This window comes from Rhodamnia argentea, chromosome 11 (assembly GCF_020921035.1).
Source record: "Rhodamnia argentea isolate NSW1041297 chromosome 11, ASM2092103v1, whole genome shotgun sequence".
In the NCBI taxonomy this organism is placed as follows: domain Eukaryota; kingdom Viridiplantae; phylum Streptophyta; class Magnoliopsida; order Myrtales; family Myrtaceae; genus Rhodamnia; species Rhodamnia argentea.
Window position 1 is genome coordinate 23,297,359 of NC_063160.1, and position 27,647 is coordinate 23,325,005.

Below are 27,647 nucleotides of genomic sequence, written 5' to 3' on the forward strand. Positions count from 1 at the left end.
ATATTATCAGCGGCCATCCTACATGGCATTGTCGGCTTACACGTCGACAATTTTCGGTAAAAATTTACCAGATTGGCTCAATTGACACAAATGTAAAAAATTTTAGGATTCAATTAGCACAGATGCAAAAAAATTTAAGATTGAATTGGCACCGATAAAATATTTAGGATCGAATTCGCACCGATACAATAGGTTCATGACTTTTTGGACATTTTTCCCGACATCCTGTTTCTCAAAAGCTTAAATGGGTTCTGGACAGGCTTTACCAATGATCATAGCCCACAAGATGCGAAACCCACGGGCCAGATCAAAGCCCAGAACACACAGATCAAAGCCCATAAACTGTCTCGACGGATCGGACGGAAGGGTTGGTTGATTTCTCTTTCCCATTTTCTCTCTCTTTCGCATCACCACCCGAGTTGGCTGTTCTTTGCTCTGTTGGTTCTCTTCGGTCCTCGCCTCTGCTCTGGATCTCCCGAGGCCACATCGCTCTTCTTTGACCAAAGGCTTTTCGCTGCAGTCCGTGTGAGTTTCCCCTACGATTCTATCCGAATCGCTTCGGGTTTTTGATTTGCGCCCAATCGTGTATTTGCATTCACTAGACTTACCCTTCGATGCATTTTTTTGAGCTGCTTGAAGTAGCTTTATCTGATGGAATTGCTGGCTTTGATTTTTTGTTTTGGAAAGATGATTCCTTTTTTTTTTTTTTTCGATCGACTTCGGGTGATACGGATTCATGTCTTAGTTGTTGCTGTTAGCTCGACCATGAGTGTGTGGATAAATTTGCAGTGTTATTAGTTGAATGCTGCGTTCGCCTTATCACGCATTTTATGTAGTTTTTCGAATTTAAATCGGTGTCGAATTGGGGTTTCATGGGAGGGGCTCTTCTCGATTCTCGCATTGGTCACAAAGAAAGGTTTTGTGTCTCTGGAATTGCAGCTGTTATTTGCGACATCTGGAAAGCTCGATGGTGTTTTGAGAAGTAGATTCCTACAGCTAACAATGCCAATATCTTCTATCAAGTGAATGGTTTTCTCAACCTTCCCAAGGAATGTTCCTCTACGCGATTTGCAGAGCCGTTTTGTAAAGTTCTCATTTTGTGTTCATAGGTTTTCCGCAGCAAGGACAATAGTTTTTTCCTAGTAGCTCGGTGCAGAATGCTTAACCCATAGTGGAAGGGGACTGAGTAAAATTGTTGTCTGCGCTCGGATTAGCGCATGTTCTTTGTAGCTTCGGGAAATCCTGTTCTTGATAATAGTGTCCCTTGGGGATTATGCAGCGTCATATTAGCTCTGTCTATGCAGTTCAGAGGGTGATGCTATCCTAAGGCAACTGAGACAGAGAAATGCTGCTTGCGAAGCTGATACAATGATGGCAACAATTTATTGCCCATAGAGATTTAAGAATGAGCCAGATACTATCCCTCCAACTTGATAGATGACTTGGTCTCACCGTTTTTGAAGAATGAACCTTTTTTTTGCTTTTCTGAAGACTCATCTAACCTAATACGCCTGACACTCTGCGTATGGAATGTTGATAAGTTCTATCTCTGTCCACTAGTATTTGATGCAAGTTCATGAGGATGTCAATGTTCAATCTTTTTCTTGTAGATACTGAATCAATCAATATAGCTATCTTAATCCGACACACGCAATTTTAGTTATTTTGGAATTATGGAAATGACTTTATCGCTGAGGATTGTGCTTCCATCTCAAATCAAATATATTTTAGTCGAACATTTTTGGAGTACATGAATTTTCCCCTTTTCCCCGATTGCATTCTTTTATCTTATGGTGACCGTTTGCTTTCTTCTATTTGATTTTAGGTCGCTAGCAGAAAGGTTTGCGTACGTGAAATGGCTGGAGGAGGGGCAATCCACCAGCTTCTACGGAGGAAACTTCAACCTCAGTCTCAGGTGGTGGGATGACATATATAGTTAGGGAACTGCTTCGCAGACATCTATTTATCGCATTTTAGTTTGGATCTTCCGGTGATGCAATCGTATCAATCTTTTTGTGGACCCACATGAGATTTTGGTGTGCTCATACCAGTGAATTTTATTTATGCCACTAATGACTTTTAAGTTGAAAAGAACAATAAGCCTGTCAAAGAGAGTCTGAACTGGTTATCTAGTTCGCTGGATTCGGATAGTATGAAGTATCATCATTCTGTATGAGCAAAGTGTCATCGCTTCTCATGTTACACCTGCCTTTGTCCATCATGAATCTTCAATTGCTTGGAAGATAGTACGTTAGTTCTCTTTCTTATGCCGTATAATCTCCTGGTTGTAATATATTTGATGTAATGTAATTCTTTGTTTCACTTTACCAGATCGTAGACAGTGTTAACCTAAAGTTGCAAATAGTTCTTCACCTTTTTCCTTGTTTTTCCTGTGGTTGGCTTCTGAAAATTGTTTGTATGTTAGCAGGCCTCTGCCTTGTTGTCGTCTATCTTCTCAAAGAGAGGTCAGGATGGTTCTAGCTCCACGTATACGAGCTATTTCAGGAGTTTCGCACTCGTTGGAGCTGGAGTTTCCGGATTCCTGAGCTTTGGAACAGTTGCATCTGCTGATGAGGCTGAGCATGGACTGGAGTGCCCTAGTTATCCTTGGCCTCACAAAGGCATTCTTAGTTCATATGACCATGCTTCGTGAGTTTTCGTGATCTCCTTTTAACTTCTTTATCATTACTAATCTTGTTGCTTGGCTCATGAAGTCTGCTTTTGTAATTTTGGGCAAGATCATGAATTTTTTTTTTATCTTATCTACAACTACATGTAAATCCTAAGCACGAATTTTCCTTCTACCTTTCTGATTCTCTCTCTCTTTTTCTTTTTCTATTTTTGTGTGTGTTGGGGTTGGGGTTTTTTTTTTTTTTTGGGGGGGGGGTGCTGTTGTCAGGGAATTTGATCCTTATCAAATTCTGTCATATCTTTTATTTTAAAGTAATTTACTGTCTGATTCTAATGGAAATTACTTGTCTTAAATACTGCGCATGGGCAGGATTCGTCGTGGTCACCAGGTGTACCAGCAAGTGTGTGCATCCTGCCACTCTATGTCTCTAATATCATACCGTGATCTGGTAGGGGTCGCTTACACAGAAGAGGAGGTAAAGGCCATGGCTGCTGAAATTGAGGTGGAAGATGGGCCTAATGATGAGGGCGAGATGTTCACTCGTCCTGGTAAACTAAGTGACCGTTTCCCTCAACCATATGCGAATGAAGCTGCAGCTAGATTTGCCAATGGGGGGGCTTATCCTCCTGACTTAAGTCTAATAACTAAAGTAAGTTTTTTTTCCTTTAACTAAACTTTACACGAATCATATGAACATGATAGTTTCACTAATATTGCCGATATCCTTTTGTTCCAGGCTCGGCACAATGGTCAGAACTATGTGTTTGCTCTCCTAACCGGTTACCGTGATCCTCCAGCTGGTGTTGCGGTAGGTATTTTTGTGATTATTTATCACGATGACATATGTTTTTCATGAATGTGAATGGCTGTTTGTTTGATGGGTAGAGCGGTAGCATTTATGGTAGCCAAAGCATCAACATACACCAAACAGTCATTCTTTTGTTGTGTTGTGAAGTCATGGGAAGACTTGCTGAGCTTTTCCTATTTTCATCATTCTCCTGAAAAGTAATAGTTAAAACTGAATTAGAGTGTGTGCCTTTTTGTTTAATACTAGTTCTCACACAATAGCTCATTCAAGTTTGATGGAGGTGAATAGGGAGTGGAATGGATTTACGATATTTCATGTGGATTTTGCATGCTTATATCCTGTATTTCGACATTTTAAGTTGCTAGGTCTTTCTTTTTCCGGCCCTAAAGTACCATTTCACCGGATGTTTTGCTAATGTTTTCCTCTGCTTTGGTAAAAAAATTACTAGATCAATTCTCTACTTCAATTTCCTTATATTGCTGCCTTAAATCAATTCAGAGCTCCTTCTTTGTGATGGGTAATTTAATGCACAGACCATCCCTTTTGGAAGTTTTTTGTTGTACTATTTTGCTCGTGTTATTGGCATTGGGTGATAGTGTTTTAATATGACGCTTTTTTTTTAAATTACTGAAGATAAGAGAGGGGTTACACTACAATCCCTATTTCCCTGGTGGAGCGATTGCTATGCCTAAAATGCTCAACGATGGAGCTGTTGAGTACGAAGATGGAACACCTGCAACTGAAGCACAGGTTGACACATGCTAGAACTCAACGCCTCAAAGTTTCTGAACAAGCTCGTCGTAGTTTATTCTAATTCGTTATTTTCTGCTGCTAATTGTCTCCATGTCATGATGTTAGATGGGCAAAGATGTCGTCACATTTTTATCTTGGGCTGCTGAACCGGAAATGGAAGAAAGGAAGCTGGTACCGTTTTACTTTGGTCATTATTTATTAAGAGGAACAAAATGGAAATGATCGCATCACTCATTATTTTTGTTTCCTTGAATACTACAGATGGGATTTAAGTGGATCTTCGTACTTTCGTTGGCTTTGCTGCAAGCTGCTTATTACAGGCGGTTGAGATGGTCGGTGCTAAAGTCGCGGAAATTGGTTCTCAACGTTGTCAACTAAGCTTCCTTAAAAGATATGTTGCCATGTCACATGCTGTTGGAGCACTGGAAATAATCTCTCGTCAAATGATTTTTTTTGTTATCCGTCCCCGAAATCGATTCAATCAACTACTTGGCGATGTAGTTACTCTAAGGAACCTCTCTCTTCCCTATTTGAGATGGAAATAAAGGCCTTCCATATACATGATGCAAGATACCTTTCTGTTTTGGCAGATTTGAGTTTTTGAACGTTAAGTCTTTTCTAATGTTATGTTCTTCAGTTGGAAATATCACCTCAAGAATCCTTTTTTTTTTTTTTAAATTTCCTGGATGAAGTAATACTGGACAGCAGGCTTCTGTAACATGATGCATGTCGTTTGTTTCTTCGCTCTAGTTATGACAGTGACCCACCTCGTTACTAATGGATTACAGAGATTTCGCGTCGCCTGACATAAGCGATCTAAATTGAGACTGTAATTTCCGCAAACTCTAGTGTCCCGGCAACCGCAGATGCACCTGATTAGCACCGAAAGAGCTCATCTCTAGGTCCTGAATCCATGAAGACCTGGGGTAGGACAGCACCGGAGGAGGCTATTCTCGCTTCGGCTCATCTTTGACAGCAATCTGTCATGACATCGACACACAATTTTTGCGAAATAAAACGTGAAATCTGGTTGGTAGATGCTTGTTTGTGACAGCTCGCTCATCAAATGAGACCGGAGGAAGCAAAGAGGATCAGAACAGCTGAATTCCTCCAAGATAATGGAGAATCTTGATGGACTTTCCTCACGTCCCATTACAACCCGAACGTATCATCGTTCATCCCTGCCTCCACCAACTCTGAGAGTTCACCAATAAAAATCACAAAGTATGGCCCCGATCGGCGCTCCCCCGAGTTCGTACAAGAACGGGGACAACCTCCCGTGCCCAAACAAACGCGCGAGACTAATCAGTACTCGCGAGATTCGATCGGTTTTCATGGACGGGGACGGAATCATAAGCAAAACGAAAGAGCAATCTCTCTGGAAAAATCATCATGGTCATTTCAATTGGACATGTAGCCAAATCATTCTATTCAGGTGAAGAGCCGGATTGCTGGACATTTAAACAACAATCATAAGCCTACCGACACCCACATATCCAAATATTCTCACGTAGATTTCTTCTCTTTCTCTCTCTTATTATTATTATTTTATTTTTTTTTGGGGTTCCGGGGTGTCGCATTTGGAGCAAGATGATTCGAGGACGCGCACGGTTCTTATCTTTATCGTACGTCGGACATGATGTTGATGTTGCCAAAACGACGAACCCCATTGGTCTGCCTCCCCTGCACTCATTGCGTTTCGGAGGGAGGGAGGAATCTATTTTCTTCCTCTCTTTTTTTATTTTTTATTCTTTTCTTTTCTTTTTTTTTCTTTTTTTTATCCCGAGACACGCGTCGTCTTTTCGGATCCGTCAACTTTATCCACGTTGTAGGATACTGACCAGCCCCCCAATCCCATCGACAATTATATTCAGCTTGGTGGATGTCTTGGCAGTTGAAATTCCTCAGGCACTCTCCACGGAGATTGCAAGCACTCGACTCGTGTCATCACCTAATTATTCTTAATCATTGCGTTTTAGCATATACACAGATGCCTTAGAATCGAAAAATGGATTCCCATATTTACCGCAACGTAAGGATGCTCTATCGAACCATGATTGACTCATTCTGTCGGACAATACGACGATCTAAATCATGTTCACATAAAGGACTTCGTATCTCCATCAATTCTATAAAGGGAGGGACGCAGTTTCTAACCGACTTAAAAAAACATACGTTTTACTTCAATGTTGCGATGGTCCGGGCGAGGCCGAGTACGGCATTGCGGCACTTGCCCGTTACCGGTGAGGACTAGTTGACCCTCGCTTACTGTTGCCAAAGAGTAAACCAGACAAAAGAAAAAGAAATCGATAAAATATTAAAAAGTTTGATCACGTCGGTTACTGTCGCATCGCATTAGCGTCGATCGCGCCACGTCAATCCAATCTTTTGTATTTGTTTCAAATCTATCACATCTCTTTTAGCACCGCCCTCGATAAAAACGAAACATTTTGTTAAATTCCTTTCCAAACTCTAGTTTTGCCTGTGAGATCTTTAGAGTAGTGTGATTTTCTCCCACCCATTTTCTTTCATTTTTGTCATTTTGTATATATTTATGCGGATTCATATCAACCCCCCCTTTTTATTTTTATTTTTTTCGACTATGCCTCTTTGATTACTTTTCTAAAAAGGGCCAAAGGAGGACTCTAGCCTTTAGGATAGTTCGAATCACGAGAATTTCTTTTAATCATATAAAAAGGCTGGGATAACATTAAAAAAAAAAGGATTTAATTTGAGAATATGAAAATATTTTGAGAAAATTACCAAAAAAATTCTAAACCTATTGTAATTGTATCAATTCAATCCTAAACATTTTTTTTGTCGATTTAGTCTTAAACCTTTTGCAATTTTGCTATTTCAGTCATTCCAACGAATTTTGGCTGGCCAGGGCCGACGTGGACATCGGCCGACGAACTAATATTTTAATTTTTTTTCCTTTTTTTCTTTTCTTTTTGTTGAGGGCCGCCACGCCAATCCACATCACGTACTGCATGTTTGCCGGACCTCGGTGAGGTTCTTGCCGGCCTCGCCGGATCCGAGCCGGCGAGGTCGGCCTCGCCTAGCCCAACCTAGCGAGGTTGGCCGAGAGCCTCGCCGATCATCCTCTGGCCGACCGCCGGGCCGATAAAATGGGAAAGGTGAAGGAGAAGGGGAAGATGGAAAGGAGGGGAGGAAAACAAAAAATGAAAAAAATCATACAAATTCACTGAAATTACCAACGACGACGTCGGAGAGTCGGCCGGCCAAAATTCGCGGAATGGACTGAATTCGCAAAAATTTAAAATCGAATCAGCAAATAAAAAAAGATTTAAGATTGAATTTGTACAATTACAATATATTTAGAACTTTTTTTTTGATAATTTTTTAAAATATTTTCGTTTATTTGTTTTTTGGCGACATAAACCTTTTTTTCCATCTCCTCGTCACGAGAAACGACTGTCCTGCCAACTGAATCAAAATCGCGATGTCGCAGCCATTTAATTTATTCTCGCACCGAACATGACACGGACATCGGCCGATTCCTCCGGTGAGATCCGGCCACGTGTCCCGCGCGAGAAGCCGCTACTCCGCGAAAGAGGAAGCGGCATTTTTTCTCCTTTTCACCACCCCCCCACCACCCCAAAACAAAAAAGAAAAGGAACGGAGCAAGAGAGAGAAAAAAGCCACTTTCAGCTGCACGTCCACGTGTCCAATTCCTCGGGGGAGTGCATGACACAAAGCCCCCTCCCATTGGCCTGGGCCCATGTGGGCCCGATCCCCAGACCAAGCGATTACAACAAACATGGGGGGGCACTTTTCTGTGGGGCCCCTCAACCAAAACTCCTCCCCCAATCACGTCCCGTTACTGCTCCTGAGTTGGGACATTATCTAACTTGCGTAGCACTGGGTATCACGCGCCGCCCCCCGTATTATTTTTCATAAGAATCCTAACCCCAGAAAAATATAATATTTTAACGTGCGATATTCTAAAATACGAAATTAGCCTAGGAAAAAAAAATAAATAAATTCTCTATGTTTGTTTTACTGTGTAGTTCGTTCAGACACGTGGTGCTTGTGTACTAGACCACCGTGTGCTTTCGCCGATCCCATTCATTATCGGGCTGGAGAGACCTGCGGTTCTCTCGAAGCTCAGAGCTTGAGGCCCTCAGCAACAACCACCCAACATCTTTCCTTTTCCCGTAAGCGACTCCCGAGAAAGCTGAGCTGGTGGTGGCGCCGCCGGAGCTCCTACAGCGGCGGCGCGTTCTGGTTCGGTAGTTCCGACGGTGTTGCTGGCGAGCGCGTCCCGATAATCGATCCGATAATGCTCAGATTCCGGCCGATAGCGCCGAAGCCGGCCGCAGGCGAACCGGTCCCCGGCGCCGGTGACCTCCCGGAGGGCAAGAGCTGGCTCGCCGTGAAGAGAAGAGCGAAGAGGAGGTACGTCAGGGTTCGGAAGAATAATAGCCAGTGCAAGAGGAGGATCAGATCACAGGCCGGGGGTCGCCGTCGCGGGAAGCCTGTCTTGACCCTCCAGCTGCTGCCGGAGAAAGCGGAGCCGCGGGAGTCGATGGCCTCCGGCGTTCCCCTCGATCTCGTTCCGATGATAATAACCCCGAAGGAAGTTTCCCAGCCAGATCGCGAAAGGCCCTTAAAGTTCAGCGTGGACGGCGAGAACTCGTGGGGCCCGACGGTGGTGAACCCGTTTAAGCGAGCCGTCGCCGTGTCATGGCTAACGGTGGAGAGGATCGGCCTCGATCCGTGCATGGGAGAGGTCGGAGAATTATTCTCGGGGAGCACGGACGACGAGAAGATAAAGATTCTCCGCTCCGACACGTGTCCTAGTCTGGTGTCGGACTTCCAGAACCGGGTTTATTGGGTGAACGACGCGTACGCCAGGTTCGCAAGCGGCCAAAATACAGGAGAAGCCGAGAAGGAGCAAGATCCTCGTCGGCCGCCGCCGCCGCCGCCGCCGCCGGAGATGGAGGTGAGGCTGGTGGCGAAGGAGAGGCTGCCGACGTGGCAGCGGGCCTTCACGTGCCAAGTGACATGGCGGGACGAGAGGGGGACGAGGGCAAGGACCGTGCCCTGCGACGTGTGGAGGCTGGACGGGTTTGGAGGAGGGTTTGCATGGAGGCTCGACGTGAAGGCCGCTCTCGGTTTAGGGTTTTGAAATAAATAATGCAGAGACCCCCGAAGAGCATCCCGGGAAGAAGCTCACTCCCAACTCAGGTATAACTATATATAGATAAAAATCTGCGTGTACATAATATTCGAATGACCCTGAACAAGCTTTTTGCCTAACTCGGGAATGCCTGTGTATTCGGCTAGCAAAATGTGCGAGGTGGACCTTTTAAAATAATAGTGTGATAGTATGGACGAGGGATGGGGCTACATGTCCTCTATTTATACATATAGTAAGAACTGAGAAGCAGGGAGATTGAAGGTAAGAGCGATGAACTCTGTGGGGGAAAGAAACAATAAAAAGGATGTGATAGCTAGGCTTCGAAATGATTCAAAAGGAATCGGATTGTGTTCCCACGGATTGGAAATGTGCTGGAACTCTCTCTTGTGGACACGTAAGGACCTTGGGAGGAAGCTCCTCAAAATCCCAAAAGGACACGTCTGCAATTTTCTTGGTTGGTGTGTCTTGATTATCACCCCCAAAAAAAACAAAACAAATAAAATACAAGAATTTGCACAATGCGCGAAGGGATCGAACCTCTTTCTTAAACTCTATACCTCGCCCGCAGAGAAACAGGGGGAGGATGCCATTGGTCAACATGTCGGGACTTGTATAGGGTTAGGTCTCCTGGCATTATCATCAAGTGGGTAAGGTACTTTGGTTGGGCAGAAAGCTGAGAAACCCTTATAGTTCAATAGCCACCGACCGCCTTGGACCGAGCTTAAGTACATCTTCAAGGTCACTCTCTCCGGTGATGACCTTGGGATTTGTGACCTAGAAAATAGGCTGTCCCTGTCCGGCGGTCGAAGGAAGTTTCACCACAACGTGCGCAAGAGATTGACCACAATCCTCGCTTTGTGTTTTGGGAAACTAAGCTTAGTTTAGTGGCACTTGCTGACCATTCCTGGATGAGTGCGTGCTTGGACCGCGACTAGAACTCACGTGACCTTAGCAATGCGGGGTCACAAAGTTGGTAGAACATCAAGTTCCGGTTGTGGTGAAATACAAGCTCTTGAGTGCTGACTGTTTCTTCTTGTTGACACATTGGTTTGGGTTCGAGCAACTCGTAATTGCGCTGTCTCCTGTAGGGGTAGATGTGTTGTCGGCATTATCCCATTGACTCGGCCGAGGGACTAGCAATGGGTGATGGATAATGGTCATCATGTCCATGGGTGGCTTTCATAAGAACCACCCAACTTCTACAGAGAAGTGAATGCGTGAAACGTATGTTTATCCTTCTCATTTATTTTGGCTCTTGGTTCTCTTTTTTCACGTGCAATTTTAGATTGTTATGAATTTTACTGTTGATGTGATGAACTCGAGTTGGATTTAGCCATATTTTAATCCGTCTGATAGAGGGAAGTCATTGTCTAGGTAAACAAAACTCAATCAAGATCCGCTCGGCATGGTTGATGTCAGTGGCATAGTCATATTCGTTGGTTGTTGTCCATGAAAGTTAAGGGTGTGCCTAGATTGATTTTTATATTTTGCTTACATGAAATTTGTGATTCGAAGTACGCTAATCAATTTAATGAAAAAACTCCCGATGTTTTTGACAACATGGAGATTTGCATATAATATTCTGACGATTTTTTTTTTAAATTTAGATAATATTTTGAATTTTGGTGAGAAACTTAAAAAAAAAAAAGAATAAGAGTAAATTTAGTCGAAAACAGGCATGTCGTAAGAGGTGGACCAATTAACAGCGAAACTTCGCTATCAAATGAGGGAGAGAGGACCGTCTGCTGCTGCGCTGGTGTCCCGGAGCCAATCCAAATCCAGATCCGACTCAAACAAAGACGAGACCAGCGCTGTTTTCGGATGACGTGGGCGGATCTTGTCGCCGATCCGCAACCGCCATCGGACCAGCCACGCGTCCTCGTCGTACTTCACCCCCCACTTCCCTCCCCTCCCCCCAAAGCCCAACACCACCTCATCCCCACACTCTGCCCTCCCGCGCGTGCCGCGCCCCGCCCCGCTCCCAAACCCGCACTCGAGGGTCTCCCACGCGCCTCGCCCCCGCGTGGGCTCGCGGCCCGGCTCGCCTGCTTATTTTCAGATATGCTGGTTAGGCCAACGAGGGGCCGCCACGCGCGCATTCTCTCGAACAATGCAACCCTCTTTTTTGGATTGAATATTAAGGGAGGGAAGGAAGGAAGGAAGAAAAGGACGAAAGATGAGGACAGGAGGACGCTAAGTCCTGCGAGGGCGCCACGTGTCCATCTTTGCTTTATCTGCAGTGCTGGACACTGTCTCGCCTCCCATTGGCTGCTTCCCACAGTGGCCAATCAGGAGGCTCGATTTTCCTTCACCTTCCCCGATGTGCCCGGTGGGCCCCCACTCCCCAGTGATTGGGCCAATCGCGTCGTCCATATGTTTGGGGAATGCCCTAGACACGTGGTTCTTTCCATCTCCTACCAACTCTCTTTCTCTCTCTCTCTCTCCCCGGATTCTTCGGCCAAAAGGGCCCTCCCAAACGCGCAAAAAAAAAACAAAACAAAACACACACACACACCTCACACACACAATTCGATGAGTGGAAAAAAATGTGTACTAACTCAGACTTCGAACTTCTCTGGGGAAGAGGAAGAGGACGACGGTGGGAGGGTCTTTGGTGGCGGTGAGATGAGGCGGAGGCGGCTGGGGGGTGAGATGGGTGGGGCGGATCGGGTTTGCCGAGGAGGGCTGCCGGTGGGCGACGCGGCTCGTGGGAACGCGGGGATCGATCAGGTGATGCTCCGATTCCGACCTATAGCTCCGAAGCCGGCCACGGAGGGCCCGGGCCAAGGCGGGTCGCACGCGGGAAGCAAGGGGTGGCCACTTTCGGGTGCGAGAACCAAGAGGAAGTACGTTAGGGTTCGCAAGCCCAAGGGCAATAGTAACTGTAGCAGTAATAATAACAACAGCAGCACCAGCAGCAGCACCAGCACCAAAAGCAAAAGAGCAGTAGCGCAAGGGCCAAAAGGAAAAGCAGGAGGGCCTGACGGCTCGTTGGGTTTGGAGAAGCAAATAGTGACCCTCCAATTGTTGCCTGAGAAAGCTGATCATGGAGAATCTAAAGCGCTTAAAGCAAAGCCTCAGCCTCCCGAGCAGGAGCCTCGATGGTGCACCACCAATAGCTGCTGCGGTGCTCCCTTTGGTCCTGATTTCAGCACCGTGAATCTCGCCCTACCTAACCGGGTCCCACCCATGTGGCCGCGCTCGGACCCCATTCATCGGATTCGTTACCCTAGGGTGCTGGAGTGCTGGGTGTTCGTGGAGTCCGTGGCCGACGCGCGCATTGACGCGCAGGACCCTCAGCTGGTAGGGCTCACCGACGCCGAGCGGATGAGGAATCTCGAGACCGACGCGTGCCCCGGGTTCCTGGCGGATCCGAGCGACAGAGTGAAGTGGGTCAACGGAGCGTTCGAGAGGATGGTGATCAGGGAGCACTTGAGCGGCGGCACCGACAGCGGCCCGCCGCCGGCCGGGATCGCGGTGAGGGTGGTGGCGAGGGAGGAGCTGCCCAAGACGCGGGCGGCATTCGCGTGCAGGGCGACGGTGCGGCAGCGCGAGGAGAAGTGGGCCGCGAGGATAATGCCGTGCGACGTGTGGAGGATGGACGAGGTGGGGGGGTTTGCATGGAGGCTGGACGTTGAAGCTGCACTCAGCTTGGGTCTCCGCTGACACAACCCAAGAATTTCGGGTGGGGGCACCGATCGGACGGGCGTTCGGTATGATCAGGTACGACTAGGGTTGAACCGGCTAGGGCATATTTTCGACCGTACAGTAATATAATAATAATAATTATTATTAAAACTAATGATTAATTAAGCAAAATCAGATACAACTAATTCGGGGGGAAAAAAAAAAGGAAAGAAAGGTTAGGAGTGATGCTTTTTAGGATTCGCTTGTCGAGGGAGAGTATAATAGAAGGATATGAAGGAATTTGTCGGACAGAGATAAGTTGAACCCTGAAGAAAAAAAACACAGTTTGCAAACAGGGATTTATATTGAGAAATATATTTATGAGATATATGTCTACAATCTTCAACTTCTAGAATATTAGTAATAGAATGAAAATTGTGATCTAACCCTTTTCGGAAATAGGGTCCGAATCGGGAACAAAACTTAGGGTCTCGAGTTTGATTGAAGCTCGGCAAGATGTTTTTGGCGGGCACTCTATTGAAATAGAAAATTGAATTTAGTGGGGTACGTGATGGCTCAAGATACCATATGTCCCTTAGTTAGCTATACCATATATCCCTTATTTATTATCTTGAGGGAAATCTACGGTTTAGCTTTGTTATTATTATTTTTTTCGCAATGCATTTTACTAAACTTTTGCTTTATTTAAATGCCGTTACCCTTTCTTACCGTTATTATGCAATTGTAGACATCCATAAATCGAGTCTCATGCATGTATTCACTTTGAGTTGTATCGGAACTTAGTGCTAACATAAATCGTTAACTTAATAGATTGATGTCACCTCCTTCCTGTGATAGCTACACTTTTGGTTCTAACTATTAATTTAGCAAGTGAATGTGGTATCAATCTTAATATAGCGGACATCTCTTGCATTATGTAGATTGAAATTGTGAGAGTAAGTAGTTCATTTCCTTTTCTATTTCCTTAAATCCGTTCCTAGTTGATCTTCTCATCACGTGGAAGCCTAGTGCTCAAGTGACCCAGCGTCGTGCCTTAAATGTGGGACGAGGCACTAGGCACAATTGTACAAACTAGGGCCTATAAAGCTCAACCAACCACCCTATTTTGTCCTTGGTATTTTATGATGATGAAAGTTCGATTCCTCTGAAATAACCTCCAAGTTCATCAAAGTATGTCACTGCCTTATGGATCAAGTGAAAAATTAGTTAAAAATCGCATGGGGAGTTTGAAATAAGGTTATCTAGAGAAAATTATCCATTCAGTTTTAAATTTTGTTGTAAGGTTGTCATTTTAGTCATAGACTTCTCAATTTTGCCAATTTAGTTCTAAATTTTCGCGAGAAATTTCAATGTTGACATTGGTCTATTCATTGCTGGCCATCCTATGCGGTGGTGTTAGTAATTTTCAGCAAAAATTGGCCGACCATCGTACGCGGTGGTGTTAATAATTTTCAACGAGAATTGACAGAAAGAACTACATTGGAATTTCGCGTGAGTGTCTATGATTAAATTAAAGTTTATGACTGAATTGATATCGATATAATTTATTTAGGATTGATTGGATAATTTTTCCACGTTCACTATCTTGTTTTATATGGATCAAGCTTTCCAAAGGAGTAGATACTGTTCAATTGCATCGTTCATGTAACACAGTGATTATTTGTAGTTGAGTCTTTTTTACGAGTCACCTGAAAGGACATCTTCCATTCAAATATGGGACTTGTGTCACTAATGAGAAATGACTCTGTCATTGGTGACGAGTCACATCCATGAGCAGTGCTCACCTAATTCAGTGCACGATTCTCTTTACTCATTCATGCACTCTGTGTCGTCCCGAAAGCTTACCGAGAGACGCGTCAAATTTGAGCACTCTCGCCTCAACTTTCTGTTCTCGTTCTTCTTAGATCGTGTGACAACTTAATGTCAACATCGGTTGGGCGAGGTTCTATTGAGTAATTAGTTAGTAAAACATCCTCCCTCAACAGTTGTCACTAGCTTGCAAAGTTACTTCGAGTACTCTTTTTGAAAGCTTAGGGTGGTATAAGCGGAGTTTGTCCTCCAACAAATGTGTGGTTTGTGGACAAACTAGCCCCGTACCGGATTTAAAGAGCGGGGTGAGTAAAGTCTCATTTGGTTCAGCATTTGCAAGGGGCTTCGAGGTCCCAAAGTCCTTTGGTAAAATGCAAATGGCGTATGACAATTTTTTTGGACAATTTTGGGGAAATGTAACCGTAGGCCTCTAAAGGACTTTAGCTCAAGGCAGGTTTGTAGGTACTTTGGAATACTGCATTTTGAAAATGCAATAGACTTTTTTTTTTCCTTTCAATTTTATCCTTGCTATGATTTTATAATTACAAAAATGTCCTTGAAAACCCTAATCTTTTCGGTGAAAGCCCCGGGCACCGGCGGGCGGGCGGCGAACCGCCGATGACCTTGTGCAACCAGGGCCGACAGCCGCCTAGGGTCACGAGACCTCAAGCAAGGCTAGTGGCGGTAGACTTGGCCTCGCTAGTCACACTGGCTGCCCGGCAAAATGGCTTTGCAAAGTACGATTTTTTCAAATATCATTTTAACCAAAGTTGTCTCCCAATGTGTTTTTAAAATACACTTCAAAAAACCTTTTAGCCCAAAAGTCCCTCAAAGCCGATCCAGACATGCCTTAATTATCGAGATGAGATGGATCGGATAAGATACAAATTCTAGCAAGCTTCTAGGATGGTGAAGCGGGTTAGAATGGATTAGAACACACATCGAACATGGAGAGTATTGCTAGGCAAGAATACTCTGTAGTGCATGATTAGTTGGGAAAGGCCTAGTTGAGTGATTTACCAATAAACACTCATCTCTAATTGGTCACCAGCTTGTGTGGTTACTTTGAGTACTTCTTTTAGGGGCTTGGCCTATGTATAAAGGACCGGATTGTCACATGTTAGCTTGAACTAAGGGCCTGTCTGTTTGAAGGAAAACTAATTCGAGGAAATGAATTTCCGAATTTCCAGTGTTTGGATGACAGAAAACATTTTTCTTTGACCGAAAATAGCAAGTTTAGATTGGGGGCACCCAATTTTTCATTCGGGCAAGAAGGAAATCACTTTCCCTAAACCATCAAATAAATGAAAACTAACCACTTTTCTTAAAAATGATGTCCACGGAATATATTTTCTTGTATCATGAAATTTCCTGTGCCCTCTTTGAGCCACACATCCGTGAAGGAAGTCTTACTTTGACGCCATCTTTGACAGTTTAGTCTGTTTCACCTAGACTAAGGCTCTAAGATAGGTGCTCAAATTTGACCACTCAAAGTGGTAACCATTTTTTGTGGGTCTAACTTATTAATTGCTTAAAAAATCTTTTTCATCGTATGTAGAGCTTAAGAATGTGCTTGGTCATTTGGATTTTTTTTTGTCGGATAGGATAAGGTTGGATAGGATATATATCGGATGGGATAACCATGTATTTTATAACATCGTATACAATGTTTGTTGGATACCGGATATAGCATGGATACAAACGAACCCGAATCAAATCTCAATCTTTTCGCTCCTCCTTTCTTTGTTTCAAGTCAGAAACACAATCTTCTCCTTTCTTATACCAGTGTTTGATGCGCTCTCAATTATTTTGCTGCTCGGTGGACGGATCTCTTGCGATTTCAGCGAATACTGCCTTCCCCTCCTCCATCATCTCTCTGCTCTCTCTCTCTCTCTCTCTCTCTCTCTTTTTGTCATTCTTTATAATCCTTATCTTGTGCAGGTATTTCCCACCTCTTAGGTGAGATTCTGAGCTGTATCCGAAATTCAAGTCGGCCGAACGCCAGAAAGCGTAATTCTATATCCTATCTGAAGTTATATCCAGTTTACTAAACCTACCTTTCCCCTTGGAAAGAAGACAGAGGAAATTTATTGGCATTGACCCGACTCTTGCTCCAAAAGAGCTTTTGCTCCTAAAAAAAGCGTAGAAATTTGAATGGCCGTTCTCCTACGTTTTTTTTATTAGAAATTAATACTTCCTTTCGAAATCATATTTAATCGAAATGTTTTAAATTAATTTATCTTTGTATGAGTTTTTAGACAAGATAAAATAGTTTTATATTATCCATATTTAGTATGAGGATAGTATTAATTTCTCTAATAAATTTGCATTTGTATCTCAACGCGTGAAAAAATATTATATCGGATAAAAGTATATTTAAAAGCACAAACTTCACAAAATAACCGAAAGATTATTGGCAACCGAAGCTAAATTTTTTAATGATACTCTTTATTATTTCGACTTCACTTTATTGTTAAAACTGATTTTAATTCTTCATAAATGCAAACAAAGTGATAAGTAATGCTTTGATAATTATGTTATCAGTGTTTACTCCCATGTCGGTCTCAGTAAATTTATTTTTACCACATTTCGATCGCATGTGTCATTGTGGTCAACATCTTCCCCTCAGTCCTCCCTTTGCTCCATTTGCTCCATCACTGAAGCCAAATACCTACACAACACTAAAAGAGAGCAAAACAAGAAGCCTATGACAAATTGATCAGTTTGGTTCTTGTTCTTCATGAACTTATCAAGTTTCTGTTCAATTTCAATTAAACGGACTTATCTTTGACTTAGAGACTTATTCAAACCCCGATGTCCAAACCGAGTAAATGTACAAAAGTTCAGAAATTCCAGAGGCTGAAATCAATTCACAAGGAAGAAGTTAGCTACTGTACTGAACCGAACGGCAAACAGCTTTATTTGGTTTGGTTCCTGCATAAACCGGAGTCCCAATTTGAATTTCCTTATTCAACTAGATAGGAAAAGGCTAAAAATTGTTTGAATTTCAGGCTGAAATCAACTCATTAGCTAGATTCTTGATCGGACGTACCTTTTGGACAGCACTAGTCGAGGAGTTCTCTTTTCATTGCTTTGTATGCGGTGAACATGGTACAGATCAGAAGCAACAGACAAAGCAGATTGTGAGTTCTTGGTGTAGTGTGTGGACCGAACTATGATCATCCATTTGATATCTGCCACTTGTCCGAATTAAAGTGCGAAAAAATCACATCTTGTGTGCATAGATTGAATGTAACTAGACTATTAGAGCTTGAATATGTTCGAATCGTTTACAAAAAAACGATTCTTATTTGGTCCCTTTGAGTGCTTATTGAATAGCGATCAGTCTGCTTGGCCACACAAAGAGTGCACATCATGTGTGAATTTAAGTTTCTGCACTGAAGCGGTGGGTCTAATTCGGTACTTTTCTTGTGGTTCTCTGTGTCTCTCTATGTGGGTCTATCTTATTAAGCTTATTCATTTAGTACCTATACTTCCATATGTGTGGCCTGACTGTGTCAGTGATCAGCGATGAAGTGCGGTGTGTGTTCGACAGAGATTGAAGCTGAAAAAGATCGGTTGAACACGGAACAATGTAGAGTCTGAAGCTTGGAGACTGGAGGGAACTCGGTCTAAAGCTTATAGCCTGAAAAACAATTCTGTGGGTTTATGTACCTACGGGGAAGATGTAAATGGTGGCAAAATGTATCTATTTGGTTGAGTCTCGTATGTGGTAAGATATATTCTGGGTATCTGGAAAGATCAGATGTTTCTGATGAAACCGACGTGTGATTGTAGCCATGGCAACAAACTAATCTTGCCAAATGCCATCTCTATAAATTGTAATGTGTGCTTTGTGGGAAGTGAAAAGGCAGGAGTTGTTTGTGCTAACTAAAATTTGCGTTTGGCAATTGCACTTCTATGGTGTAGAAGGTGGTTTTGTGGAAGTGCATTATGCAAACTCTGCGTCACAGCAGGAGCTCTACAGTTACTTGCTTCAATGGTGGTTTCGATGTCTGGGAGAATTAAAGGATGATCGGGCTACGGAAGCGGTTCTCACTAGAGGTCTAATTCTACGAAGTTAGCCAACTTTGGTAGTTCCTGTTGCTTTCTTTTATATTCCGATAAACCAAGGTGAACACTCTACGCAGACTTGCTATGCGGCTGCAGCATGGTATTATCATATCTCACGGGACGGTTAGCAAATTACAGACAAGTCACCTTCAGGGGGGCTTTAGTTTTTGGACTCTTGGTGGTGAGACTTTGCGATTGCTGTTCTTGCCAGCAATTTGCAGGTTTCTCTGTGCTTTGTGCTGATAGTGGTTAGCTTAAAAATAAGTTCAAGTGACGCTTTGCAGTTGCCCGGATGCCGTCCCAAATTAGTCTCCGGTTGTGTGACTTCACTTTGCAGGTGATGAATGTGTGGAAAGCTTATTGGGGTAGTAGTCTCTGCTGTTGAAGTTGGCCCTTTACTTCAATCAAGAATGAACCTTTTGTTTCTGGGTAAGTAACACACTTCAAAATTGAAAAGAATCACACTGGATACATCTTTTTTCCTCTATGCTAGCACTGAAACAAACAAGCTTGAGACAAGAAAAGGTTGACATACACACTCAATAAAAATCCTGTGCGTTTACACTACAAAGATCCTGTTGGCGGCTCCGTGGAAACATGGTACAGGTTCTGTTCGGCCGATGACAATTTGCAACTAACTCGCCGTTGTGTTTATCTCCATCCATAATTTCTCAAGGATCTGCATGGCCGCGAGCGCCCTCCCTTGTAAGCTGGTATGTAAGTGTAGAATCTAAGAGTAGAATGAGTAGGTCTTAGCCTCGAGTATGATCGTCCTCAATGCTCCAATAGGCGCTAAGACCATCAAGAGAACTCCAATTACAATGCATATCTGACATGATAAACGAACCCAAGTTAGACCAGCTCACTTATATAAATCTTAAAGGAAGAACGATGAACAACAATCGGATAAAAGAAAGCATACCCAGTTTGTCCACCACGACAAGCTGTACTTCCTCGGCTTGTAAATCGCCAGCCACATTATGCAGGGAAGCTAAGAGAGAAAACAGAAATAGAAGAAGCCAGAGGACTCAGTGGTTATGCACATTGGCAATTTGGGAAGAGATTCCAAATGCATATCTTGCTTATATGGATGCACTTACAAAGTATGTGGTAGGAGCAAAAGCGAATCCTCCGAAGAACGAAAGAAGACCACTGAAGAAGGGGAAGGTAATGGCAAAGAACATCGTGAACGCTACAAACGTAAATCGATTTTCGAGATTCAGTTAGATCTCAACAAAAGCGATAAGCCCATCTAATTTGAAATAACGAGACATCGCATAGGATGGAGTCTGGATCCACTTACCAACATAGACATTGCGATAAACAAACCGAAGCGTTCTAGTGGGCTTGAAGTGCAATTTTTTCACAAGTGCAGTTTCTATCATGTCGAACACCGGCATTGCATAGACCTGCCAGGAGAAATGGTAAATGAGATCTGGTAAATATCTGGTTCAATTGGTCCAACCTCTCGCAAAATCGCAGGAGGATAAGGGAAAAAAAAATTGAGGAAGGCAGTAATCTTTACCTGATAGCTGCCAATCACATGGACAACTACAAACATATTGGCCATAGCAATGAGCCAAGCGGGCTTTTGCAACGAGACGAGGATGTCGTCATCAATCGAGTTCCCGTACATCCAGTACCCGATTAAGGCGACCGGGAAGTAGCAGAGAGCCACAATGATGTATGCGAAGATGACTCCTCTCCACATCGGGACCTTGGATGGCTTCCCTGGCGTGGACGGGATCGTGGCTTGGATCTCCAACACGACGTTGTGCCCAGCATAGGCGAAAGCAACACTGCCCAATGCACTGAAGAAGTCGAATACCGTTCCCGCCACCGACTTCGCTCGGTAACCATATTGTACGTCAGGCTGAACACCCTTGTGGAGCGCTGCTGTCCAAGCAATAGTGGAGTAGCTGTTCGGAAACATGAAGAACAAATGCTTTAGTCCGCAAGCAAACAATCCACTGCTTCAGTCTGTGTATGATTCAATAGCATAACACTTGTTTTCCTTTCGATCCGGATCGTTTCTTCATGTATATTATCGAATAATGTTTCGCCTGCTAAGGCTTTTGCCCTCTGTTTGTCATGGGTTATGACAAGTAATCTGATTTAAACGTGGTTACTGATTCGACATGAATTGATATTGAAGTTGGATTTGAATACATACCTCAAAGACATGACGGCAGCAGCCAAGGAGACGCCGGCGATGGAGTTGAAGTTGGGGAGGTGGGAGAGAACAAAGTGAACGGAAGCGAATATCATGATGAAGTAAGTCGTCTTGATCTTCGCACAGCTCGTGCAAACCGTATCGTGGAACTTTTGCAGGGACTTGCCTCCGGTCACCATGTAGAGAATGTTCACTCCAACCTCGACGATGAGTTGCTGAGGAACCACAACGTAGAGGCCGAGTTTTTCGCCGAATGCGTGTTGGCCCAGCTCGTGGTACCTATCAAACCGCTTTCCGGGAACCATCTCGTGCATCTCGACCATTTGCCACAATGTGTAGAGGGTGATAATCCAGGACAAGACCATCACCGCCACGCCAGGACCCCTGAAATTGAAATCGAGACACGATTGATCGGGAAAACATTATGGAGATAGAATTGGATGTAAGACTGCAGTTTAGTCAAGTGTTTGATAGAAAACAACTCACCACCCAAGCTCAGCCATGGCGTACGGGAGGCCAAGCACGCCAGCTCCAACCATGGCCGTGACATTGTGAAAAGTTGAGTACCACCATTTCGCGTTTCTTGAGGAAGTAATTGGTAGCCATTCGTCAATCGCCTTCTGATTCTCCGATTTTTCTTCGACCTATGGAAACCATAAACACATCCAACTCAGGCTACATGTTGCAGATTGACGTTCCATTAATCTTGGCTAGTAAGAGCATCAATCCTACTAGAACCAAAAAGGTGTGAACATGCCATGCTGCAAGTTTACGTCCCCGGCGACGCGAGCATAGACAGAGCAAATCCTATGCTTTCATGACGCCGACACACACGAAGAACGCGCGCGCACGCGTGCACTCAACAAGCTCTGCATCAGAAGCAAACTAATGCTGGAAAAATTCAAGTGATGTTCATATTTCGTGCTGCATTGTCTCTTTCATGTCTTAATCATATTGACGAGCCATGGTTGGGTTACATTTACATACAGTCGAAACTAGATGGTCCAGGAAGACGACAAGAAGAAGGGGTAAAAAGATGATGGGTGAATGAGATCGATCTGACTCAAAAGTCAAACACAAGAACAAATGCAGAGAGAAGCCGACGAAGAAGAATCAAGATGGCCACACAGGCCCCGGGTCCTTCTGCGAGCTCCTTGGTCAACGAAAGCAAATTAAATTTTTTGACCTTTGAACACCTAATGACGCGACACGTGCGTTGCCGCCGTAGGGATTGCCGGATTGTTGCCTAATTCTCTGCCACGTGGGGCGCACCGTTCCCACGTCCGACCGAGCATCCATTTCATGGGATGTTCTGTACATTATTATTATTCACTTTCGTAGGTTCAAGTTCGGGTTTTCAAAGAAGACTAGATAAGTATTTTTCCCTACCTAACTTAACCCAACAAAATTCCTAATTCCGAATCACGAACCGTCCTAACTCTGTCCCGGTAGCTGCAGTTGCAAAGCTCGGGCGACGCCGCCAGATGATGGAGCACGATCTTGTCCCCATCAGGAGCCAAGTGCTTGTGGATAGAGAAAGAGCTACCGAACGATGCCGGAACACGAGATCCGCCGAATGGCTGCATCATCTTCGCGAATCAATTTGTATAAGATAATCTCTTTTTCCATCATCCGGGCCGGAGTTACTTGAGAAGAACAAGAGAGCTACCTACCAATCTATCTACGTTCGTTTATAACAAGAATCTTCAGTTACGTCTTCGGCCAGCTCATAGTAAATTGCACGTGCTAACTGAGACAGTAATGAATACTAAACACTAAACGAATGGGATAGTAATGGTTCTGTTGCAGCTAATTTATCAAACAAAACATTTTTCCATGCGCACGTACGTTTGAGAGAGAGAGGGAGAGAGACTAACGCTGTGCTGGCGATCGTAGGTATGATCGGCCGGAGCTTGAGTCCCCATAACTGCGTCCTCTCCTTGGTTCTGCACACCAACCGGACGCCACGGAGAGAGAGAGAGATGATGAAGAAGAAGAAGAAGGAGAAGAGTTTTTGCAAAGTGCGTGGGACGAGGAAAATGGCCGAAAATCCTCGTATTTAAAGAGAGAGAGAGAGAGAGAGAGTTCCGACCGGGAAGTTGCAGTTGCAGGTTCCCACTTCACACGAACTGTGCGTTAGAGAGCGAGAGACGACGAAGGCGAGTCGGTGACGTAACTTGGTTTGACCGCGAAAAGTCTTCTAATCAGACGATTGAAAAATCATTTAAAAAAACCAAAATGGGGTAGGGTGGGGCCAAGCTGCGCGATAATGAAGAAATTTCGATCCAAGTTGCGCACGACAAGATACCAGAATCTCTCTTTCTTTGTTATTTTCAGCGACATTACTCCAAACCATCATATACGTGTAAAAAAATAAACAGGATCTCATGCATTTATAAAATCACAGCCATTATCTTGTCTTCAATAATCTAATCCTTACACTTTGAAATTAGAATCTTCTTTGTCTATAAACAATCTTACATGAAAAAAAAAAAATTAAGTGACGACGACATTTTTCACTTTCCACACGTACATGTACAATTCAACGATCGCGTAAACAATTTCCTTCATTTGATTATTGATTTGAACGTTTCCTAATTAGATAATTTTGGTAAATGCATTCGCGCTACATTGCCGCTCCCACCATCATTCGAAGGAAACACCTTCGCCCGAACTTCTAATTCTGAAGGAACACCTTCTCCCCGGACTTTCAATTTTCTTGGCAATTTGAAGGAATGCCTTACTCACCTCTCCATCCCTATGCACTGAATGGGACAAATTGTTGTTGTATCGACTCGGGTGTGAAAGCAGCGGGTTACATTTGGATCCATGCGGATCTCGCCCGATCCGACGGGTCCAAATCTAGTCGAGCACACAGCGTCGGATTCATGCGATACTTATTCGGTACAAAGTACAAAAACCGCTTAGCTGCGCAAATCGCGCATCTTCACTTTCCTCGCACATTAGGCGAACTCCAAACCGATCTTTGGAATGGGTAGATTGCCCATCCTCTCCCTCATAAAAAGGTAATAGAGCAAGAGAATGTGCACAGGGGAAAAGCCTCAACGACTCGGCTAGCGTACGAAATTGGTACAGTAGGTGATGTGGCATTATTACAAATGGGCCCTTAAGCGAGTTGGTCATGGATTCAACAACCGATCCCAGTCTCTTCTAGTATACCAACATTATCGACCAATCTTTCCGACAGTTGTTTTGCCGAGATTGGGTCGTCAACGAAATATTTTTCATCGAAATTAGTTTTTTCGAATTTTATTAAGGGGGGGAAATGGCTTCCGTAACGATTTCGGACAAGAGTCCGAATGAACCCCGAAGAACAGGTATACTTTGTCGGAATTTACTCGATAACAAAGTACAAAGCACTTTACTTTGCCGGAACTCAATCGACGACAAAGTGAGACGATAGAGAGATACAACGCCGAAATTTAATCGGCTACGAAAATCTGAAAACTATCGACTAAGATACGCACCGGAATGTAATGGACGATGAAGTGCCTATGCTATAACTAAAGTACGAGAGATGAAAGATAAAAGATAAATTGTTGGAAGAGTGAGTTCTTTGATGGATTCGAGAGAGTCTATAAATAGAATGATGTGGCCATTTAAAGCCTTCAGTGGACGGGTACACAATTCAAATAAATAAACAACTTTCCAATCTCTTATTATCTAGCAACACTCGAGTCCGAAAATATCTCTACTCATCAATTACTCAAGGATGTTGATGTCGATAACATCATCCCTAAATAACTTATATTTGCTCTCATTAAGCGTTGATATCGATGACTTTATCCCAAATAACTTATATCTAGCAACACTTAGCCCGAAAAATATTGCTATTTATCGGTTACACATAGATATTGATGTCCACGACTTCTGCTATTCACCAAACTCTACTTCTATTGACTAAGTCTATCACTTGTCGACTAGAATAAAAAAAAGTTGATCATTTGTGGGTGTGACATTGCTCTTCATCTTTCTTTGTCGGAATTGGCTTTGAAAGAAAGGCAAGAGGGACACCAAATCAAGGAACTGGGCTGGGTGGGTCGAGATTCCCACAAATCATATACTCGAAGGACTGGTCCGAAAAGGATAAGGAGCTCTCCGCTTTCAAATTGCACGTGCTAGTTAGAAAAGCAAAGTCCGCACATCACGATTAGGGAGTTATGTGAACCACTATTAAAATAGCCCAGAACGAGTTCATTTAAGGAAGGATCCCGGAATGGATGAGAGACCCTGCTCGACAATATGGCGTGGGACGATTACACTTCATATAGCCTTCGAGAGTTGGAAGGTGCTTGTTTGAAGGCACTGAATGGACTTAAACACTTAACTAAGGCACGAGTGACTACAATGCAAATAACAAATAACTTCCCAATGACAGTTGTAAGAAGTTACGCTATTCACTGGCTCCTATTATCCATAACAATTATCCACAAGTAGTTAAAAATCCGCAAATCAGAGGCAACAAAACATACTCGACAAATGCTAATTACATCTTCGTGTTGATTGCACGATGTTGATGACTTTGTCGATAATAACTCGAAAAGCCAAACGTTACTAAGAAAAGAAAAGGCCTTAAATCCCATGGATTCTGTAGGAAGAAGTGTCAAAAAGGTTCTAAATCTATTGCATTAGAATCAATTCATCCATAAACCTTTTTTTGATGCTAATTCAGTCTTAAACCTTTTGCATTTGTACTAATTTAGTCCTAAATCTTCTGTATTATTGCCGATTAGGTCCTAAATCTTTTATATTTATACCAATTGAGTTAATCCGGTCAATTTTGATCGAAAATCGCTAATGTGGGCATCAATTGTCCTACATGGCATGGCTAGCGCTAACTTAGACTTTTTTAATATTATTTTAATATTTTAAATAATTTTTTAAGCACTTTTTTGGTTTTTTTCAAAATTATTTTTAAAAAAATATCCATGTTAGCGCCAATTGTGTCATGTAGGATAATTGACGTCCATGCTAGTGATTTCCAATGAAAATTGGCCAAATTGACTCAATTGGTATAAATACAAAATTTTTAGAACTAAATTGACACTATTGTAAAAGGTTTAGGATTGAATTGACACTAATAAAAGGTTTAGGACTAAATGACACTAATACAAAAGGTTTAGGACTGAATTGGCACTAATACAATAGGTTTAGGACTTTTTGGACACTTTTCTCGATTCCGTACAATGAATCGGGGAATTATTTCTCCTTTTAATTAAGACGCGTCATGTATTCTGTTGTCTTCACTTGAAAGAATAAGAAATACATAGCTTACACGTAATTAAATGCGTGCTAGAGCCATCCCCGTCAACGGTCGAAACGAGTGCGTGTGCTCTTCGTTTTACGAACTCGAGGACAACTTCGAAACGCATAGTTCTCCGAGTGGACACTCCAGACGCGTCGTCATATGTAACGAGCATCTTTTAAAGCTAAGATACGAAGAAGAAAAGAAATCAACCTAGTCCCAAATTCGATAGCGATAAGTGCACTTTCTTATTTTTGGACCGACTCAAAGGGCATGAACCTTAGCCTTTCGATCCGATTCGGCCTCCTCATCTTCTCGTGGTTTCGGCTGTCCGAATTTGATTCCACGTCCGACTTCCCGTCCTCGGCCTTTTACGAAAAAACACGTGTGGTTTTTTGGAATTTGACTTCCTCGCGAATGGTCTTCGCACGTGCGATTTATTTGGGAAAATGTGATGAGATGGAACTCTTTGTGTGGGCGGTCAAGCGGCGGCGTTTTGTCCCGAAAGCACCGTCCCGTTTACACTTGGGGGGATTTGAATGTTCCTCGCTATTGTTTCGTGGGCCCCACTCCATTTCCCCTAGCGCTGAGCTTCTTCCACGAGTGGGGGTGGGTTGGCAAGATATTTACAGTGCCAATCTTTGTTAACTGTGCTCAACTTTGTGGAAAAAAGATATGAAAAAAAAAAAAAGAAGATAAGAAAGCGAAGTGTGGGTGCTATTCTTTTGTAATTATGCTCAATCGACTCTACTTCCACCACTCGAGGAAATTAAGGAGCACTTAAACCTACCTTGGGCAGGGCCGGTTTCCTAATTTTGGAACCTTGTTGATCCCATAATCCGACTTATAACTGGATTGACAGATTCCGGTGTTAATTCAGAAACCCAAGAACCGGCTGGGTTGTTTTTTTTTTCCCCCTTTAGTTTCTAATTTCACCTTATTACAATTTGTATACGTCATATATAAAGTCAATTTTTCTGCTTGAAGATACTTAATATATTCAATTTCAATAAAATATTTTCTGTTTAAAAAGAGAGAGTAAAATATAACTTACTTTGAGTTAGGGTGAACCGATTCAAAAACTGATTAGGACCCATGTAAGCTGGAACTGGCCTTGTGGGTTTAAGGTTGCAAGGTGGAACTTGCCGGTTCAGGGAATGAAGCTGGAAACCGAACTGGTCGAGGCTAATTCCTAAATCGGTTCCCTTGTGAACCAGCCTTGAACCAATTGGGTAAGGCTGCAAAGGGATTGAACCGCTTGAACCAACCCGTTTGCTCACTCCTAAGGTTTATACGGTGAGTCGAGCAGGGCAAACAGAG

The 27,647-nt window shown here is 43.4% G+C and overlaps 3 protein-coding genes across 9 annotated transcripts; 2 read left to right on the plus strand and 1 right to left on the minus strand.

The window, feature by feature from the left end:
- The first annotated feature begins 379 nt into the window (after nt 1-379).
- Nucleotides 380-4,839, plus strand: LOC115751140 (cytochrome c1-2, heme protein, mitochondrial). The gene is made up of 8 exons (XM_030688885.2): nt 380-525; nt 1,826-1,915; nt 2,429-2,649; nt 3,002-3,281; nt 3,369-3,440; nt 4,074-4,190; nt 4,299-4,364; nt 4,455-4,839. The coding sequence occupies exons 2-8, from the start codon at nt 1,856-1,858 to the stop codon at nt 4,569-4,571; spliced, it is 933 nt and encodes a 310-aa protein (XP_030544745.1). The 5' UTR covers nt 380-525; nt 1,826-1,855; the 3' UTR covers nt 4,572-4,839.
- Nucleotides 4,840-8,198: 3,359 nt separating this feature from the next.
- Nucleotides 8,199-18,761, plus strand: LOC115751162. 6 transcript variants are annotated; one of them, XR_007196924.1, is made up of 3 exons: nt 11,880-13,056; nt 16,598-16,773; nt 18,371-18,761. XR_007196924.1 is itself a non-coding variant. In XM_048272554.1 (2 exons), the coding sequence occupies exon 1, from the start codon at nt 11,890-11,892 to the stop codon at nt 13,021-13,023; it is 1,134 nt and encodes a 377-aa protein (XP_048128511.1). In that variant the 5' UTR covers nt 11,880-11,889; the 3' UTR covers nt 13,024-13,057; nt 18,350-18,761. The 6 variants fall into 6 exon arrangements, 2 of the variants coding, with proteins under 2 accessions (XP_048128511.1, XP_048128512.1); XR_007196925.1 differs by having other exon boundaries at nt 16,598-16,755; XR_007196927.1 differs by lacking the exons at nt 11,880-13,056; nt 16,598-16,773 and adding an exon at nt 8,199-9,404.
- Nucleotides 18,762-19,264: 503 nt separating this feature from the next.
- LOC115751179 (lysine histidine transporter 1-like) lies at nt 19,265-23,109 on the minus strand. Of its 2 annotated transcripts, XM_030688936.2 has the most exons (8): nt 22,939-23,109; nt 21,548-21,705; nt 21,062-21,445; nt 20,414-20,807; nt 20,192-20,297; nt 19,989-20,080; nt 19,811-19,879; nt 19,265-19,717 (listed from the first exon to the last, which is right to left on the minus strand). In XM_030688936.2, exons 1-8 carry the CDS (start codon nt 22,984-22,986, stop codon nt 19,619-19,621), a joined length of 1,350 nt encoding a protein of 449 aa, XP_030544796.1. In that variant the 5' UTR covers nt 22,987-23,109; the 3' UTR covers nt 19,265-19,618. The 2 variants fall into 2 exon arrangements, with proteins under 2 accessions (XP_030544796.1, XP_048128515.1); XM_048272558.1 differs by lacking the exons at nt 19,265-19,717; nt 19,811-19,879 and having other exon boundaries at nt 19,983-20,095; nt 20,126-20,297.
- Nucleotides 23,110-27,647: the final 4,538 nt, after the last annotated feature.

What these genes read in the sequence shown, in the direction of transcription:
- LOC115751140 (XM_030688885.2), top strand. Translation starts at nt 1,856, where the DNA reads ATGGCTGGAGGAGGGGCAATCCACCAGCTTCTACGGAGGAAACTTCAA. An exon ending in CACCTGCAACTGAAGCACAG is followed by an intron (nt 4,191 to 4,298) that starts GTTGACACATGC and finishes TCATGATGTTAG; the next exon opens with ATGGGCAAAGATGTCGTCAC. An exon ending in AAATGGAAGAAAGGAAGCTG is followed by an intron (nt 4,365 to 4,454) that starts GTACCGTTTTAC and finishes TGAATACTACAG; the next exon opens with ATGGGATTTAAGTGGATCTT.
- LOC115751162 (XM_048272554.1), top strand. Translation starts at nt 11,890, where the DNA reads ATGAGTGGAAAAAAATGTGTACTAACTCAGACTTCGAACTTCTCTGGG.
- LOC115751179 (XM_030688936.2), bottom strand. Translation starts at nt 22,986, where the DNA reads ATGGGGACTCAAGCTCCGGCCGATCATACCTACGATCGCCAGCACAGC. An exon ending in GCCATGGCTGAGCTTGGGTG is followed by an intron (nt 21,446 to 21,547) that starts GTGAGTTGTTTT and finishes TTTCAATTTCAG; the next exon opens with GGGTCCTGGCGTGGCGGTGA. An exon ending in GCTGCCGTCATGTCTTTGAG is followed by an intron (nt 20,808 to 21,061) that starts GTATGTATTCAA and finishes GTTTCCGAACAG; the next exon opens with CTACTCCACTATTGCTTGGA.